The 17616-nt window shown below is 36.9% G+C and overlaps 1 protein-coding gene across 5 annotated transcripts in view; it reads left to right on the top strand.

Annotated features, from left to right (window-relative positions):
• The window catches only part of kcnab2b (potassium voltage-gated channel subfamily A regulatory beta subunit 2b), a 74218-nt gene that overhangs the window by 20311 nt on the left and 36291 nt on the right, over positions 1 to 17616 (top strand). The window contains exon 1 of one of the 5 annotated variants that reach the window (XM_048178176.1): positions 1845 to 2665. The exons of 3 other annotated variants lie outside the window; for them this stretch is intronic. In XM_048178176.1, the coding sequence (XP_048034133.1) occupies positions 2283 to 2665 (383 nt within the window). In that variant the 5' untranslated portion in view covers positions 1845 to 2282. Of the gene's footprint in view, positions 1 to 1844; positions 2666 to 17616 lie in introns of those variants that run through there. One more of the 5 variants, XM_048178177.1, reaches the window with a different exon arrangement.

Here is a 17616-nt window from a genome sequence, read left to right as displayed (position 1 = left end):
ATAACAGCATTACAGAAGAATAAAATAAATTATATTTTGTTACCTTTTGGAGCTTGAAAGGGTTCAGTTTGAGCAGATGTTTTATGCCATCACCACTGTCCTCATCAGAGCTCATTTCCCAGTAAATTCAGCAAATAATGGGCTAGTTTTATGTTTGAGGTCGCGAATATGAGCCCATTCGCAATCTCAAACATATTCTCACAACGAATATGTTTTGAGAATTAATCATCACTTCATCGTTGTGTATCAGACATTGCCACCTTGTGGAATAAAAGTGAATTACATTTATTCAGTCATCTAAAATTCAATTATTGTTGTGCAGAAAAATATACGTACACTGATACACACCTCGGGTCGTTAGCGATATATACAATTTTTACAAAAAATGAATTCATAAATTATAATGAATTGATTGAGGAATACCAAGAAGGTTGAAGTCTAACTTTAAAAAATGAACGAGGAGGAGGGTAGTGAATGACATCCCGGGTCACTAAAGACCCGAGGTATGCATTTAAGGGTTAAGCACAGTGAAGGCTTCCGTATTTACGTCCGAATATCGGCTCAGTATTGGCCAAAGCTGATCGCGTGAGCAGCACGACGCATTCATGTGATGCTGCCGCAGGAGGCGGACAAAAATGAGTCGGCGTTCTGACGCAGAACCTGGGAGTGCTGGACGTAAACAACATATGAGAATCACACAGAAGAGAAGATATTGTTGAATAAAGTCGTTATTTTTATTTTGTTTTTGCGCACAAAAAGTATTCTCGTCGCTTCATATAATTAAGGTTGAACCACTGCAGTCACGTCGACTTTTTTAACAATGTCTTTAGTACCATTCTGGACCTTGAAAGGGTGGGTTAAATTGCTTATATACCTCTCGGATTTCATCAAAAATATCTTAATTTGTGTTCCGAAGATGAACGAAGATCTTACGGGTTTGAGGGTGAGTAATCAATGACAGAATTTAAATTTTTGGGTGAACTAACCCTTTAAAACAATTAAATATTGTGTTTATCTAGAGGTCTATTTGAAGTCTATTTACATCTAGAAGTCACATTGTGGAAAATGTAATAATTTTTTGGAATAAACTGTCTGACTCCTTTTTTCTTGTTGAAGCTAATTTTATAGCTAGCATTTTATGTATAATTAATACACAATTAAATTAAAAAAAATGAAATAAATACATTTTCACACTTTCTGCATACTATGACAACTATAGCTTGACTGAAAATAATTTTTATAATTTTTTAATTTTTAAACCCCCCCCTTTTTTTGGTTTTCTTCTCAGTCATGCTCTTTACTAACTAGTTTGTCTATTTGTTAACCAAGCACACTAATATTACGAAATTTATGGGGGCAAAAACTGTTCTGTGTGGTGGAAATGACACCACAGCATTAGCCAGTAATAAAATTCAAATGATTTATATCAGTTTTTTAAAAATTGGTATAAATTATTTTCACACAATAAATATTAAAATAGATTCATTTCACTACTTGGAATAATTTTAAACATAATAATTTATAATTTATGGTGGATTTTAATAGTTTCAGTTTGAAAGTCTAACTTTGGGAGTAAAGAAATAAAACCTATAAAATAAAAATAAGTACCAAAAATATATGATGAAGGCATGATAATTTTAGTGTGATCTGTTATAACAAAAAAAATGTTAATGTGTTAATTTGAATAAAAATCAAGCCCAGGGACATAAAAGTGCCCAACGTTGAAGAAACATCCACATGGAAACATTCGAAATGTAGGCCTCTGTTTGTGCTGTCTTACTACAAGAGAAAAGTACATCATGTATGCTTTTAGGATTCTTGCCTTTGTTGGGGTCAGTGCCAGTCTATTTTTTGACCGTCATACGTTAGGAGGCTTGATTTAACAGACTGGATGCTGGATAGATTTGGCATTCGGGTTCTTCAGAGCAACTGCGGCAGGCCTCACGCAAGCATTCTTCACGCATGCCCGAATGTCCACTCATATCTGTTGCTTGACCACGCATGTGTACGGAAGAATAAAAGTCCCATTTTGCGAGCACCTGAATTATTGTACGAAGATCGGCCGGTTTAAATTTGTCATTGTATTTGAGTCCCACAGGGGAAAAGGGGCCGGGAGGGTCACCTCTGAATGCAGTGCATGGGCGTTTGAGTACGGTGTTGATTGCCATGGGCGGCGGGCGCTATTTAAAGCAAAGGCTCTGACCTGCAACAGTCTGCTGGTCTCTGTCATGCCACTCGCTTCACTTTTGTGTCTGTGAGACCCTGTCACCTGGACGCAGGGCATGTTTGGCACTCATAGAAGCAGTCTGACTGAGTTGCGGGTCGGGCACGGCCGCCGCCTTAGTCGCCAACATAGTGTCCCCTCCGAACCCCTGCAGATCCCCAAGAATGGACCGCCGGGAAACAGCGTGCGAAGGAGCAGCACCATTAGCAGCAGCAAGATGCTGTCCCTGTCCTTCAGCGAAAGCATGCGGAGCGACATCGACCGCTACCTGTCTGACCAGGGCCTGTACCCTTTGCGGCAGGGTGGGGGGGAACTGGGTGAGATTAGGAGTCTGCGAGAGGTGCGGGCTGCCGCCCAGCTCAAAAACCTGGAGGACTTTCTGAGGACCAATGGAGTGTCGCTACAGGAGTCCATCTCCTTTCAGACTGGCATGAGGTACAGGTAAGGGACAGAGAGGATGCAAGTCTTGCTTTGAAGTTTGGGATTGAGTTTCATTAGCTCGATGATTGATGCTGGATAGAAACTAAATTAATCAATGTTGATAATTATTTGGAAAGATATGCTTTCTTCATTGGAAAGTTATTGGTCTTTCAACCAGTGTTAATTTAGGATTTTTTATATAGCTACTATAATAGTACTTAGTAGTATTTTGAATTAGTTTTTATTTTTTAGTTTTCATTTTAATTTCAGTTTGTTATGTACTTTTGTCATTTTTTATTTATTTATTTTTTTATTTTCAGTTTTTAGCACTTCAACTTAAGTTATTTGACAAGGCAACATTTTTCATTATCATTTTTTTTTTTTTTAGTTTAAGTTTTTCAGCTAATATGTATATTTTATTTCAGCTTTTTCAAATGACGAAAATTAATTTATAATAGTTTTAGATGTAAAACTTCACAATAATGTCTCATTAAGTTACATTTGTTAAAGGAACACTCCACTTTTTTTGAAAATAGGCTCATTTTCCAACTCCCCTAGAGTTAAACAGTTGAGTTTTACCATTTTCGAATCCATTCAGCCGATCTCCAGGTCTGGCAGTACCACTTTTAGCATAGCATAGCTTAGCATAGTTCATTGAATCTGATTAGACCGTTAGCATCTCGCTCAAAAATGACCAAAGAGTTTCAATATTTTTCCTATTTAAAACTTGACACTTCTGTAGTTACATCGTGTACTAAGACCGACGGAAAAAGAAAAGTTGTGATTTTCTAGGCCGATATGGCTAGGAACTATACTTTCATTCCGGCGTAATAATCAAGGAACTTTGCTGCCGTACCGTGGGTGCAGCAGGTGCAATGATATTACGTAGCGCCTCTCACAAATGTCTCCATGGTTGCAAGGCACACTCCCTGTGCAAACAGGGGGTCACAGGCGGTGCGTAATATTGCGTCTGCTGCACCCATGGTACGGCAGCAAAGTTCCTTGATTATTACGCCGGAATGAGAGTATAGTTCCTAGCCATATCGGCCTAGAAAATCACAACTTTTCTTTTTCCGTCGGTCTTAGTACACGATGTAACTACAGAAGAGTCAAGTTTTAAATAGGAAAAATATCGAAACTCTTTAGTCATTTTTGAGTGACATGCTAACGGTCTAATCAGATTCAATAAACTATGCTAAGCTATGCTACTAGTGGCACAGCCAGACCCAGAGATGAGCTGAATGGATTTGAAAATGGCAAAACTCAACTGTTTAACTCTAGGGGAGTTGGAAAATGAGCCTATTTTCAAAAAAAGTGGAGTGTTCCTTTAACGGTGTAGTGTGTAGATTTTAGTGGCATCTAGAGGTGAGGTTGCGAACTCCAATAAGTAATAAAATCCAGTAATAAAAACATAACGGTTCATTATGTAATGTCTTTATGTACCACTGAAAACAAAGTTATGTATATTATATTGTATTTCTGTCAATAGATCCTCCCAAATTTGACACATTGCACCTTTAATGCATTATCTAACATTAACAATGAGCAATACATTTGTTACAGTATTTATTAATCTTTGTTAACGTTTGTTAAAAATATATATAAATGTTCATTGTTAGTTGATGTTAGCTTAGGTCCATTAAATAATATTAACAAATACAACTTTTAATTTTAATAATGTATTAGTAAATGGATACTAGGATTTTTCATTTTTAGTCCATGTTATCTAATGTAGTTAAATATAATGTTAACAAATGGAACATTATTGTAAAGGGTTACCATTAGTTTTAGTTAACAATTACAACTAAAACTGGTTATCTTACTGCACCATGGTTATCTACTGACCAAGTACCTCTTGGTCTATTAGTCTATCGGTTGTCACTTTGGAGGTGTAATATAGTCTGTTTTGGCCTGTATTGTGTGTATCTAAGTCACCCGGAGAGAATAGCAAGTGTTAAGCAGAGACTGAAGAGGGGTCCGGACCAGCTGTGTGACTTGGATTAAGTGCTTTGCTTTTATAAGCCATTGGGAGGGCATTCGTCCCATGGTGGCCTGCTGGTATAGTCCTTAGGCCTTCACATGACTCTCCCTTCAACAACAGATCAGGCATATCAATATCGATCAGAAATGATACTTGGTAGAAATGGTAAGTGTTTTTGTAAGTGACGCAATGCTAGTCACTTGTTTTAATGCTGCAGGGAGCACTTTAAGGTTGAGCTCATTAACATAAAGTAATTCATTATAGGTGTAAAGAACTAACAATTGTGTTACAACATTATTATTCATCTTGGTTAAGTTGGTAACAGTTTGCATTAAGGTCCATTTATTAGCATTACAGTAGTTAATGCATTTGCTAACATGAACTAAGAATGAGCAATCAATGTTTTACAGCATTTATAAATCTTTGTTAGTGTTGTTCAGTGTTATATAAATATAAAATTATAAAAACTTAAAATGCTTTAAATGTTAGTTCATAATTGCTAATGTATTAATTAATGTTAATGAGTCAAATCTTACCACTGCAATCATAAATCATTACTAATTTACCTGTAAATTTTACGTTCTGTTGTTTTCCAGTGGTGCTTGTGGATGGTTTTGAAATTTGAGAGGCAGGACTTCTTTGCACTGGTGATCAGGGACAGTTGGTGTTTTGATAAAGGGGGTATAGAATGTCGACAGTCTGTGTCTGTGACTTCCTGTTTGAGTCAAAGATTGCTTACTGTGTGACAGTTCATTGCACAGATGATTATATTACAGAGGATAATAGCAAAACTAATGGCAAAGGCTTTAAAAAAATGTAAATGGTGAAGCAAAAAGGTAACATTCGACACAACCCGTGCTGTTTTTAGACACATGCTGAATCTGCAGTGCATGATTAAACAGAGCATCTTCAGCAAGTAGTTTGCCAAGTGAGAGAGAATATGAGAAATACAAATGATCTTCCTGCTAAAATAACCACTGTTTACAGTGCTGACACTTTACACAGAATCATTTCATAATAGTGCTGATATTCTCGGGGTGGCATGTTGTTGCTGAATTGTTGAAAGCAGTTGTCTATTTTCTACCTGTCACATGCTCTCAGGTCATACATCTATATTGGTCTATTAAATCACTAAATCCATCATCAACTTCCTTTACTGTCCTTTTTGCCTGTGTGGATTAAAATAGCTGTGTTGTCATGTCTAAACGTTCCCAAGGCCTTTACTAGCAACTATCATGTTTTACTTGAAAAAAATTTGATTTAATATGTTCCTTGCAGAATGTTATGTGGACAGAATATACGGCTTCTTTTAAACCGTTGTAAACGGGGAAAATGTGTGTTTTGAGTCCGGATGGTGTATTTATGGCTTCTACCAGTGGGGACTAATGCTGCCTTCATCGGAAATTTCGTACTTCCCACTTCTGATGTCGTGATTACACGCTCATCACATTTAAATTTTGACTTGAGAGGGCGTTCATGTCTAATTTTTAAACTAGAAAACTAGTATTTACGATAATTCCGATAGCACGTGAAGGCAGCATAACATGCTGCTGTGCCAATTGTGTCCACCAGATGGCAGAAATAGCATATCATCTTGACATCACATGTGCTGCTACTGTATGTCTGTGTTTGTCAAAGACAGGAATACTGAGTTCATTTGTCAAGTTCAGTTTTCATAGAATTACTAATTTATAGCCCTTTCTGAGATTATATTTTTATGGATTTAAGACATGATTCAGTCCTGCCGTTATTCACTGTTTGTCCCATAATCCCAACGTAGTCCGATAAACACAATGCAATTTAGCTGTCATCCCAAGACTCCTGGACTTGAATGTAATCAGTTAACTGTACAAGAGTAATAATTAATAACTTATTAAGTGCTGTGCAGGAAGAAGTTGAAGCCCCTTCCTCTGACTCTGTCTCTCTGTCCTGCAGAACTAATGAGGCAGGCCTCTTTTCTGCTCTACTTACTCTTCAATTAAAGGCCGCCGCTCATTCTGTCTCTTTGTTTTTCCTTCTGTTTCCCTTTTATTTTTTTTGTGTGGTATTTCCCCTTAGGAAATGTACTCTGGATTAAACATGCACTTATATAATGTAGCCTGGGTTATATATAAATGCATATATTTACTTAATATTAACATGAATTTCATGTCTTTCTATTCATGTTTTTTTTTTTTTTTTTTTAATGCAGCAGCACTCAAGCTGCATAAACTGCATTTGAGAACGATCCAAAGAGCATCTTGTACTTCAATGGAAGAAAGAAGCAATAGTAAAGGGCAATAAATGCATTAACATGTCCTGCAGTCTGGCATAATCTCAGTACATCAGATTAATTGGGATAATCACATTCTCTGGAAAAAAGGTTTTCTGCAGGCCGATATTGAGTTAAAGACAGACCCATAAGACATGGTTAGACGGTGCTATAAAACTGCCTCAAATGGAATAGAATCACATTTTTGTCTTCCCTTTATATGAAAGTTAGCTTTTGTTGAGCTAGTATTTGATTTATATCTCCTGTCTGTTCAAGGTGAAGCATGGATTCTTAGTTTCTCTCAAGGTCTCTTTCTCAACATCTTAGGGAGGGAGGGTTGGTTTTTTTTGTCTCCTTTAGCTTTTTTCCTATTTGTAAAGCACAATTTTATTCTTTGTAATGCTTTGTGAAAAGTGCTATACATATACATGTTAATTTATTTAATAGTTTCTGTTATGAAAAGGATATTTTGAATCAGTTATATTTGAGCTGAATAAGTTATTATATTCGAACTCATTGTGTGTACTGTAGTCTGAAACAAAGTGCAAATGTACATTTGAGTGTGCAGTTCTGTTCAGTAGTGCTGTCGGACTGGCTGTCCCCTCCAGATCTGCCCAGTAAAAGGCCAGGCTATATGAATTCAAATTTAAAGCTTTTTCTTTTTTTCTTTTTGAGAACGTCTGGAAGATGGAGTGATGGAGCAATGTGAGAGAACCGCAGGCGCTGTAGTGAATTAAGCTGCTCATGCAGCGTAAGCTTGAAACGGAAGACCCAGCATTTTATCCTTATAACTGCTGCCCTATAATAGTCTTTTTTTATGGAGTTGAAATTGTGCAGATCCTAGCAAAATTTCCCTGAGTATCGGGAATTGTTCTTGCGGAAGTTTGCAATAAATACAGTATGCTCGAAAAATCTTTGCTAATCAAAATGCTTCTATCTTGCTTTTGTCAAATTTATTTAAAGCTCCTGTCCGGAACTTTTTGGGGTTAAAAATGATCCAAAATCAATTTTCCACCAGTGCGGTGACTGACAGCCACACATTCTCCTCAAAACATTAGATTCATCCGTGCTGAGAAGCCGTGCCGATGCACAACCCACATATAGATGATAATTCCGAAAATAACTACAATTGCAAATTTCGAACAGAGATGGCGACAAAGAGGTAAAACTTACGGACTGCAGCTTAATTTTTTTTTTTTATTATTGTTATGTGATGTTTGTCATAAATAAAGTATATATGATAATATATTTATATATACTCATATTCTTAATTGAAATTACTCTAAATAATCTTAATTAGAGCTTAAAGTAAAAAAATAAATGTTGGGAACAACCGTTTTACATCATATCATTGATATTTCCATTATGCTCTCAGACTTTTACACCTCTCTTTATGCACCATCTGAACATGTACTTACATGTAAAGGCTACTGAAGCAGGACAGATGTCAGATTCACAACGTCTGTACTCTACACCTTATTAGGTAGGGTTTTTCTTTATTCCTACGGAGCTGCAATTGCTCTTTTGTGTGTATCATTAGAAGTAAGAAAGCTTATGGAATTGCATTTTTCTGCAACATGTTCATTTAATTTGTTGATCATTACACTCTTCATTTTCCTTGCTTTGCAGACCAGCTCAGCACCATTGAATTGCAGCAGCTGGTAAATGTAGCTGTAATTGCTGTCAGTGTTTTGCTGCAGTAATTGCAATGCTGTCCACCTGGTGTGTTATTACCTGCTCCTGCTCTGACACATCAAATACTACTTTTTTTATAAAATCAAGTGGGATTACATTTTTCTACGCTTGTCTGTCCACATGACTTAAATATGTTTGTTCTACCTATAATCTCTGAAACACAGACACTCTAACACTACAGCTCTAGTATGTAACCACACAGCGGTTGACATTGAGAGGCAAAGCAGCTGCTCTCTGCTACACGGAGTTCGATTTTGCATTAGAAGTCTTCTCGCTTCATCATAGGGAGCGGTGGGGATGTTACAGTCTAATGAGATGTAGCTTATGTGAAAAAGACAGCTTATATTAAATATATTTATTTATGGATTTCGCACTGAGTTGCGTGCTATATTGGCAGGCACATTTTCTGAGAAGCCTGTAGTGTGCGTGCATGTGTGTGCGCACTTAATTCCCTTTAATGTCATCAGGATTGCAGAGCTTTAGGATATGTCGAGTCTTTTACAGTAACCTCAAGGGCTCTGACAGAACAAAGTTATAAATATGCATGAGAAGCGACTTTATGAATGCCTCCTTGTGTTTTTCTCATTTTTATATATGAGAAGTTGATGCATAATATGTTCAGGAGGTTTTTTTTAAATCAATTTAAAGATTTAAAGGTGCCCTAGAACTTTTTTTTAAAAGATGTAATATAAGTCTAAGGTGTCCCCTGAATGTGTCTGTGAAGTTTCAGCTTAAAATACCCCATAGATTTTTTTAAATTCATTTTTTAACTGCCTATTTTGGGGCATAATTAGAAATGAGCCGATTCAGGGCGTGTGGCCCTTTAAATCTCGTGCTTCATTCCCACGGAGCTCGCGCTTGCCTTAAACAACATAAAAAAAGTTCAAACAGCTAATATAACCCTCAAAATGGATCTTTACAAAGTGTTTCATCATGCAGCATGTCTAATCGCGTAAGTACAGTGTTTATTTTGATGTTTACATTGATTCTGAATGTGTTTGAGGCTATGCTCCGTGGCTAACGGCTAATGCTACACTGTTGGAGAGATTTATAAAGAATGAAGTTGTGTTTGTGCATTATACAGACTGCAAGTGTTTAAAAATGAAAATAGCGATTGCTCTCTTGTCTCCGTGAATACAGTAAGAAACGATGGTAACTTTAACAAAATTTTACAGTACATTAGCAACATGCTAACAAAACATTTAGAAAGACAATTTACAAATATCACAAAAAATATCATGTTATCATGAATCATGTCAGTTATTATTGCTCCATCTGCCATTTTTTGCTATTGTCCTTGCTTGCTTACCTAGTCTGATGATTCAGCTGTGCACATCCAGACGTTCTGCCCTTGTCTAATGCCTTTCATAATGTTGGGAACATGAGCTGGCATATGCAAATATTGGGGGCGTACACCTCGACTGTTACGTAACAGTCGGTGTTATGTTGAGATTCGCCTGTTCTTCGGTGGTCTTTTAAACAAATGAGATTTATATAAGAAGGAGGAAACAATGGAGTTTGAGACTCACTGTATGTCTTTTCCATGTACTTAACTCTTGTTATTTAACTATGCCGAGGTAAATTCAATTTTTGAATCTAGGGCACCTTTAAGGTTACAATTTATATGACTGTATAAGGTAGAGTGATTTTTTTAGGTGCCTTTTTGCTTTCTTTAGTTAAAAGTATAAATATTTCATGTGAAATCTCAGTTAATTTGAGCACATAAAAAAAAATGTTTCTGTATGTTTGAGTCATCACCACTGATCTAATAAAGTTCTTGGTTGATTCCCGCTGAGAAGCCTCAAGCAGAATGAGTTAGTGCACTCTTTTGTTCCATGGCTAATTCACAGTATTAACCACCAGAATTAATGTTCAAGCACTCATAAAATCTGTCTTTTAAAGAGCTAGTAGAGGTTTTGTATACTGTATGAACCTCTTAACAGATCTGAAGACACATTTATCAATTTATATCATTGATTGTGCTAAATTATCTGTTAAAGGAACAGGCAGTTCATCCAGAAATGAAAAATTGTATTACAGACCTCTATGCTATTTTTTCCTGTGTACAAAAGTAGAATTATTTTAGGAATTGGTATGCAGATCTTCACATACAAACACCAAAAAGCTATGTATGTAGTATGCCAGTAGCTGATCCCAAAAGCAAGCAACAAGCAGTGCTAATATATTGTATATTAGCACTGTTTGTTGTTGTTGTTTTTTTTGGATCAGCTACTAGCATACTACATGTTGCATACACTATAGGTGCGTCCCAGTTTGCATACTTGTGCACTATTCGATGCCTATAAATAGTGAGAATAGTGTGCTCACATGGAAAATTCCAAAAAGAAGTATACTTAAAGGCACACTATGTACATTTTCGCCACTAGAGGGCGCTTATTCAAAACAAAGGCATAGCTTGATGACGCCAAGATTGAGCGCTGAATCTTGGGATATGTTGTCTTCACCTCACAGCCGGTGGAAAAGAATCGGGACAGGACTGAGAAAAGAGCATGCGAGCAGACGAGGACTGGAGACGAACGGACGTGGCTCGAGAGCAGTGGAGTTTTTTAATGATGTCACAGTCGCCACTTCCGCTTCTTCCGGTCAAGCATATGTGGGGTAAAGCAGAGCTGTTTTATCATATTAGTTACATTTGTGTGTTGAGAGTTGTTATAGTGCTACTCTGCATTCGCTCGGCGGCTACTATTAGACACTTGTTGCACACTGCAGTAAGCTAGATCGATATTAGACATGGTAAAACATGGTACTCGCTGTAAATCAAGAAAATGAGATTTAAACAATAAGATTTACTGTGTTGAGCTATATGTAACATGATTAGTTTTCTGTCAATGTATGTATCCAAACAGTTGCTCACCTGTCTAATAAAACACATAATATATTAAAGCGTCTTTGGTGTTTCCATGGTTTCTACAAAATAATACTTGAAACCGAGGGTAACGCGGATATGATGTCATTGATAGGTGACGCACGGACACAGTTCTGTGTCCTGGTTAAAATTTCTTATTTCTCTGGATGTAAACATTCTTGGAAACATTTGGGATAATGTAAGTACACAAGTCAACAAAATATATAACGTTCTAGTGTTTTTTTGGCTATTTTAATCCAAAAATTTTACATATTGTACCTTTAAAATACAAAGATGATACACTGAATTAATCGTAAAAACAAAGTATGGAATGTTGGACACTTCATACACTCAACTGTCACAGCTTTCCTTATGTAGTGGAGGTGGAGGGGCTATCAGACTCCGATGTTGAATTACAAAATAACCTTATGAAATTCACACACTACAGGGTTGAGTATATAGTGTATAGTGCATCATTTGGAACACAACAAACTTGTTTTTATAAAAGCTTAGCTTAAAGGTGTATTATAAATGAGTAGTGCTCATAAACGGCTATTGAGATAGTATTCTCACTTGAAATGGAGTAGAGGCTTGAACTTAAAGGTTCTCTAAGGTGGAGTAACTTCCTGTTGACGTTCGAAGTGTTGTCAAACAAAACAGAGGCTAGCTAGACCCTCCCTCCTCCTCCTCCTCCCCCTCCCCTCCGTGCTTCCTGAAACAGTCATGAACGCGCATTTAAAATCATTCTTGTCGGTTATTGGCTGGAGCATGTTTATTATGATTTGTGGTCCAGGCTGCACCAGTTTGTTTTTATTGCCGTTTTCGGAGCTTGTGGCGACTACAGAGACCGTGTTTTTTTACAGTATGTTCAGGGGACAGGCAGCTATCGGATAGTGAGGAGATGTTTGCTGTATGTGACAAAAAATGTTTTGGCCTAAAAATGTGTGACATCACTTAGAGCACCTTTAAGTGGATATATATCACAAATACTACTTTAACGATACAATTATAGTGATTTTATAGTGATTCTAGTCTGTTTGGAGTCTACAGTTAATGGTCAGCCATCATAATAATTCCTCAGATATTTTTTGGTTGGAACAACATAAGTAACTACTGATAGAAGTTTCATTTTTGGGATGAACTACTCATTTAATCCACAAAGTTGTGAATCTGATGTGGATGATAGAGTTGTTTGTGCTCTGAGAAGTAATTGTTGGGTGTATGCGTGTGCTTATGAAAGCCGGAGCCCTGCGGTGAAGCTCACTGTGGAGAGACTGAGCTCTGCTGTGAGAGGTGGGAGATGATTGAACGGCTCTGGAGGATTTTCCAGAGCTTATTTGACTGTGGATAAGCATGGAGTTAGGCTTCTAATCAAAGGCAGAAGGAGGGAGAGCTTGACAGTTTAAATGGAGTAGAGGTGTTTGAAGTGCCAGGAGGTTAAAAGTAAGGAACAATGGGAGATTATTGCTTTCGGAGACCTATGGCCCCAGCCAAACTCCCAAATGACAGGGCATCTCCCTTTAAGAGAAAAAAGGCGGTTCTCACCAATTTTGACATGCTTCACGATGAAGTCATTTTCTGTTCACACTGTTTATACATCCTGTTGTATACACACACACACAAATGTTTTTGTGAATTGTGGGGACATTCCATAGGTGTAATTGTTTTTATAGTGTACAAACCGTATTTTCTATTGCCCTACACCAACCCTACACCTAAACCTACCCATCACAGAAAACTGTGCACATTTTTACTTTCTCACAAAAACTCATTCTGTATGATTTATAAGCCTTTTGAAAAAATGGGGACATGGGGTAATGTACCCTCTCCTTGTAATACCTATGTCATACCGATGTCATTATACAAATTTGTGTCCTGATATGTCACAAAAACGCACACACACAGACACACACACATATATATAGTCCCGCTATGCAGTCTTTCATCTAATTTCTTATACGTATGGCAGGGATTTTAGTGACTTTAGCACAGACTTTAGGGGTGAAGAACAGCATAATTATGTTTTAGCTCTAATATTCTCTCTCCATCTGTAATTCTAAAAGGGCTTTTGATTCATGACTCTCACCTCCAGACTGACAAGCACCCTTAACACAGAGCCATGCTTACAGCTAGTGCACATTAGCCTTCTCTTTCTCAAGTACACCTCACACATCCCACCTCATTCATTAGAAAGGTCACATCTCTCCTGCTGTAACACTAAGCCTCATACTCAACCATTTGACACATGGGCTGCAGCTCTGGTTTCCATTCAGTAATGATAATTCAATTACTGCTTGTGCATCCAGCTGCAGTGACATTTAAAACTCGTCTGTAAATCTAACACTGAAACTACTAGCAGTGGTGACGGATTTGATTTACAGTGGTGTATCGGAATGGCAGGAGGCTAACAGGTGCTCATGAGGATTGCAGTAGGCTGTTCTCTATATGTACAACTTGTAACTTCAGGGTTAATCCCTGCACAGGGTCACAATGAAACAAATACATTTGTGACCATGACAAACTGTAACATTGTTCTTACCCCCTTGTTTATTCACTGTGCCCGGTAAGTGGACCCTTTTCCATGCAGATCACATTGCAACACTCTTGGAACAGCTTGGACTCTAGAGCTTAACATCTTTTTTAGGGAACAATAGCAGCATTCAGTAGATGGCCAGAGATGATAGCAGAGTAGTGGCGAAGGTAAAGTGCTAGTGTTCATTTTTAAAGTTTTTCATATATATTTATTTTGATGAAAGTATACTTCTATATATGAACGTTTCATAAAAAAAAATCACATCTAATTTTACTTAATGAATGTTTTATTTGCCGAAAATGTAAAAGTAAACCCAATATTCAAACATTTTATGTTTTTTTATATATTAACAAATGTATCAACATTTTGCAAAAACAATATGCAAAAATTATATTGGAGGATTTGATATGCTGTAAAGTGTAACAACACTATGCTGTTGGTATTTGTTATAATACATAATGTACACACTCTAAAAAATAAAACATTGGTTCAACAACAACAACAAAAAAATATGTTAATGTTTTCCACTAGAATTTTCAACTTAAGCCAATTGGGAGAATTACATTAATTCAAAGCAATATTTTCAGTTGATCCAACATAATGTTTTAAGTAAGGTGAAGACGTTTTTTTGCCACAATAAAAACACATTTTTAAATAACATGAACTTAATAATTGTCAACATGAATGCAACTATTTAAGTTGATCCAACATAATGTTTTAAGTAAGGTGAAGAGATTTTTGAACACAATAAAACGCATTTCACATGAACTTACCAAGCACCGCTTGTCACCATGATGGTAAATCTCCAAAAACCCACATTAACAGAAACTTCTAAATTAGCATAACAAAACACTAATTACTGCTAAATCTCCCTTACCATTAATCTTGTGCAAAAAACTTTATATAACTCTTAATTTTAGCATTTACTCACCCTTTCAAGTGCCATGGGCAAAGCATGATGGGAAATATAAATCCCAGCCCAGTTTCACTCAACTTAAGTTAGTCTAAATTAAAAGAAGTGTTCATCCAACTTAAAACAATGAAACATGTTTACACGTCATCAGATTGTATTTTACATTAACAGAACTTAAAATTAAATACATTTTTGATTAACTGAAAATGTTAAACTATGACCAGTCATGATAGTATATCGAATCAATAGGAATAATTTCTGTGTCATCCAAGCTCAATAAAATAACAATTACAAGTAAAAAGTCTAACAGCATTTCAGAACTTGATTTTTTATTTCACAACAATATATATATTTAAGTAAAGGTTCCCTGAATTAGTTTTTAGAGTGCATAAGATGATTGTTTATACAGTGTATTATGCATATGATGTATTGTAACAGTGTTGTTCTATGAAACCATATGATTACTTGCTTTTGATACTTTATTTGAACAAAACATTATTGCCTCATTGTTATTATAAGTCATTTTATTGTTTGCTTAGGTCAGTTTTTATTACCACCGATTACTCAATTAATTTCAAAATAATCGACCGATTACTCGATTACCAAAATAATTGATAGTGACAGCCCTAACTTGTACATTGTGCCATGTTGCGCATTTTCACCTCATCTTTGTTACCGTTGACGAAATCAAACTCTTTGTTAAACAATTCTGGGGAAAAAAATGTTGACAAAATCAACACTGTGCAGAACCCCATTGACGTGCCACTAACTCATGAACTCTCATTGCATTATACGTTATCCATCTCTTCAACACAAACATTGCAGACTTTCTTTTTGCATTATATATTAAACGCTATGCTTTCTTTCTTTACAGTATGTGTGCTCCCGAGGCCATGTCAGCTTAGGTTAACATTGCCATCAATATTTGCATAATATTTCAGTGTGTCATGTTAGCATGTGGCGTGCCTGTGATTCTAGATCTAACGTGCAGTTGCAGACGGGGTGACGCTAGTTGCCAGCGGATTGGAGTTTAAATATCTAAAGACACAGAGTTCCTCATCACATCTCAAGTCTTGATTTCCTGTCAGTTCCCTCTCTTTAGATACAGCATGATGAAAGATGCCCGAGTTCAGTGTCCTGTCTGATTTAAATGGACCGCTGCTTCGCTCAAGCCTGCTGGCAGAGTCTTTGTCCTGAGGCTAGCGAGTGTCAGTGCCATTCAGGAAGCTCTGTATGTTCACTTAAGCCGTCTGTCCACTTCCTTTCATCTAGAGGTGGGATGACACACATTCCTCTAATCCCGAGTGCATGAAAACCGGGCAGTCGCTCCGTCACTCAGTGGTTTTATGAGATGCTTTAGGAAGCATGCTTTAGGCTCAGTAATGTGCTAGAGATGCGGGAATAGCGTGTGTCATTTGTGTGTCAGATTATAGGAGAGCTCATCTCACTGTTTACGGTCTGCGGGATGTTCACTCGCACGCGCATTCAAAGACACGCTCGCAATCACGCTAAGGACCACTTCAGTTAGCTTAGACTACAGAATTGTACTTAAAAAAAAAAAAAAAATCTTTGGCTTCCCCTCTGATGTCTGACTTACAGCTGTGTCATATATGATTTGCTGATTTGATTTTGTGAATACTATGTAGAGTTGTGCAGAAATGTTGTTTGTTCAACTATGGAAAAATCCTTGACAAGTATTTTTTCTTTTGCTAATTTTAATTGTGTCCTTCAGCTAGTAGTCATGCTACATTTAAAAAGACACTCTCCTCTATATGGTTCGTAATTAATAAATATCAATGTGTTTCCAAAAAGTGTAGTCCAAAAGTCTGTCTGTCTTTCTGACTATCTATCTGTCTGTCTGTCAATATCTCTTTCATTGCAACTACATTCAAAGAAATGGTATCTGTGAGGATTTCCAGTCAGGATTTAGACCGTACCATAGTACTGCTCTCATTAGAGTTACAAATGATTTGCTCTTATCATCAGATCATGGCTGTATCTCTCTATTAGTGTTACTAGATCTTAGTGCTGCCTTTGACACTATCAACCACAATATTCTTTTGAATAGACTTGAAAATGTTATGTTGCTATGTTATGTTGCATTAGTGAAATTGCATTGGCATGGTTCAAATCATACTTATCTGACCGTTATCAGTTTGTAGTAGTAAACGAAGAAATGTCATATCAATCACAAGTTCAATATGGAGTACCGCAAGGCTCAGTACTAGGACCGTTGCTTTTCACTCTGTACATGCTGCCCTTGGGAGATATCATTAGGAAGCATGGCGATAGTTTTCACTGTTACGCTGATGATACTCAGCTCTATATTTCTTCAAGCCCTGACGAAACTTCCCAATTCACAAAATTAATAGAATGCATAGCTGACATAAAAAATTCAGAAAAAACAGAGATACTAATTATTGGACCAAAAACCTTTGCACATATTAACCTAGAATACTGTCTAACACTTGATGGCTGCTCTTTTAAGTCTTCGTCATCAGCTAGGAACCTGGGTGTGCTCTTTGATACCAATCTTTCATTTGAAAGCCATGTTTCTAGCGTCTGTAAAACCGCATTCTTCCATCTTAAAAATATATATCGACATATGCTCTCAATGACAAATGCAGAACAGTTAGTTCATGCGTTCATGACCTCAAGGCTAGATTACTGTAACGCTCTACTGGGTGGTTGTTCTGCTCGCCTGTTAAACAAACTACAGCTGGTCCAAAACGC

The sequence above is a fragment of the Megalobrama amblycephala genome, linkage group LG24 (assembly GCF_018812025.1).
Source record: "Megalobrama amblycephala isolate DHTTF-2021 linkage group LG24, ASM1881202v1, whole genome shotgun sequence".
NCBI lineage: Eukaryota > Metazoa > Chordata > Actinopteri > Cypriniformes > Xenocyprididae > Megalobrama > Megalobrama amblycephala.
The sequence above is the reverse complement of the archived record's forward strand: the minus strand, read 5'-3'. Positions and strand labels throughout refer to the sequence as shown.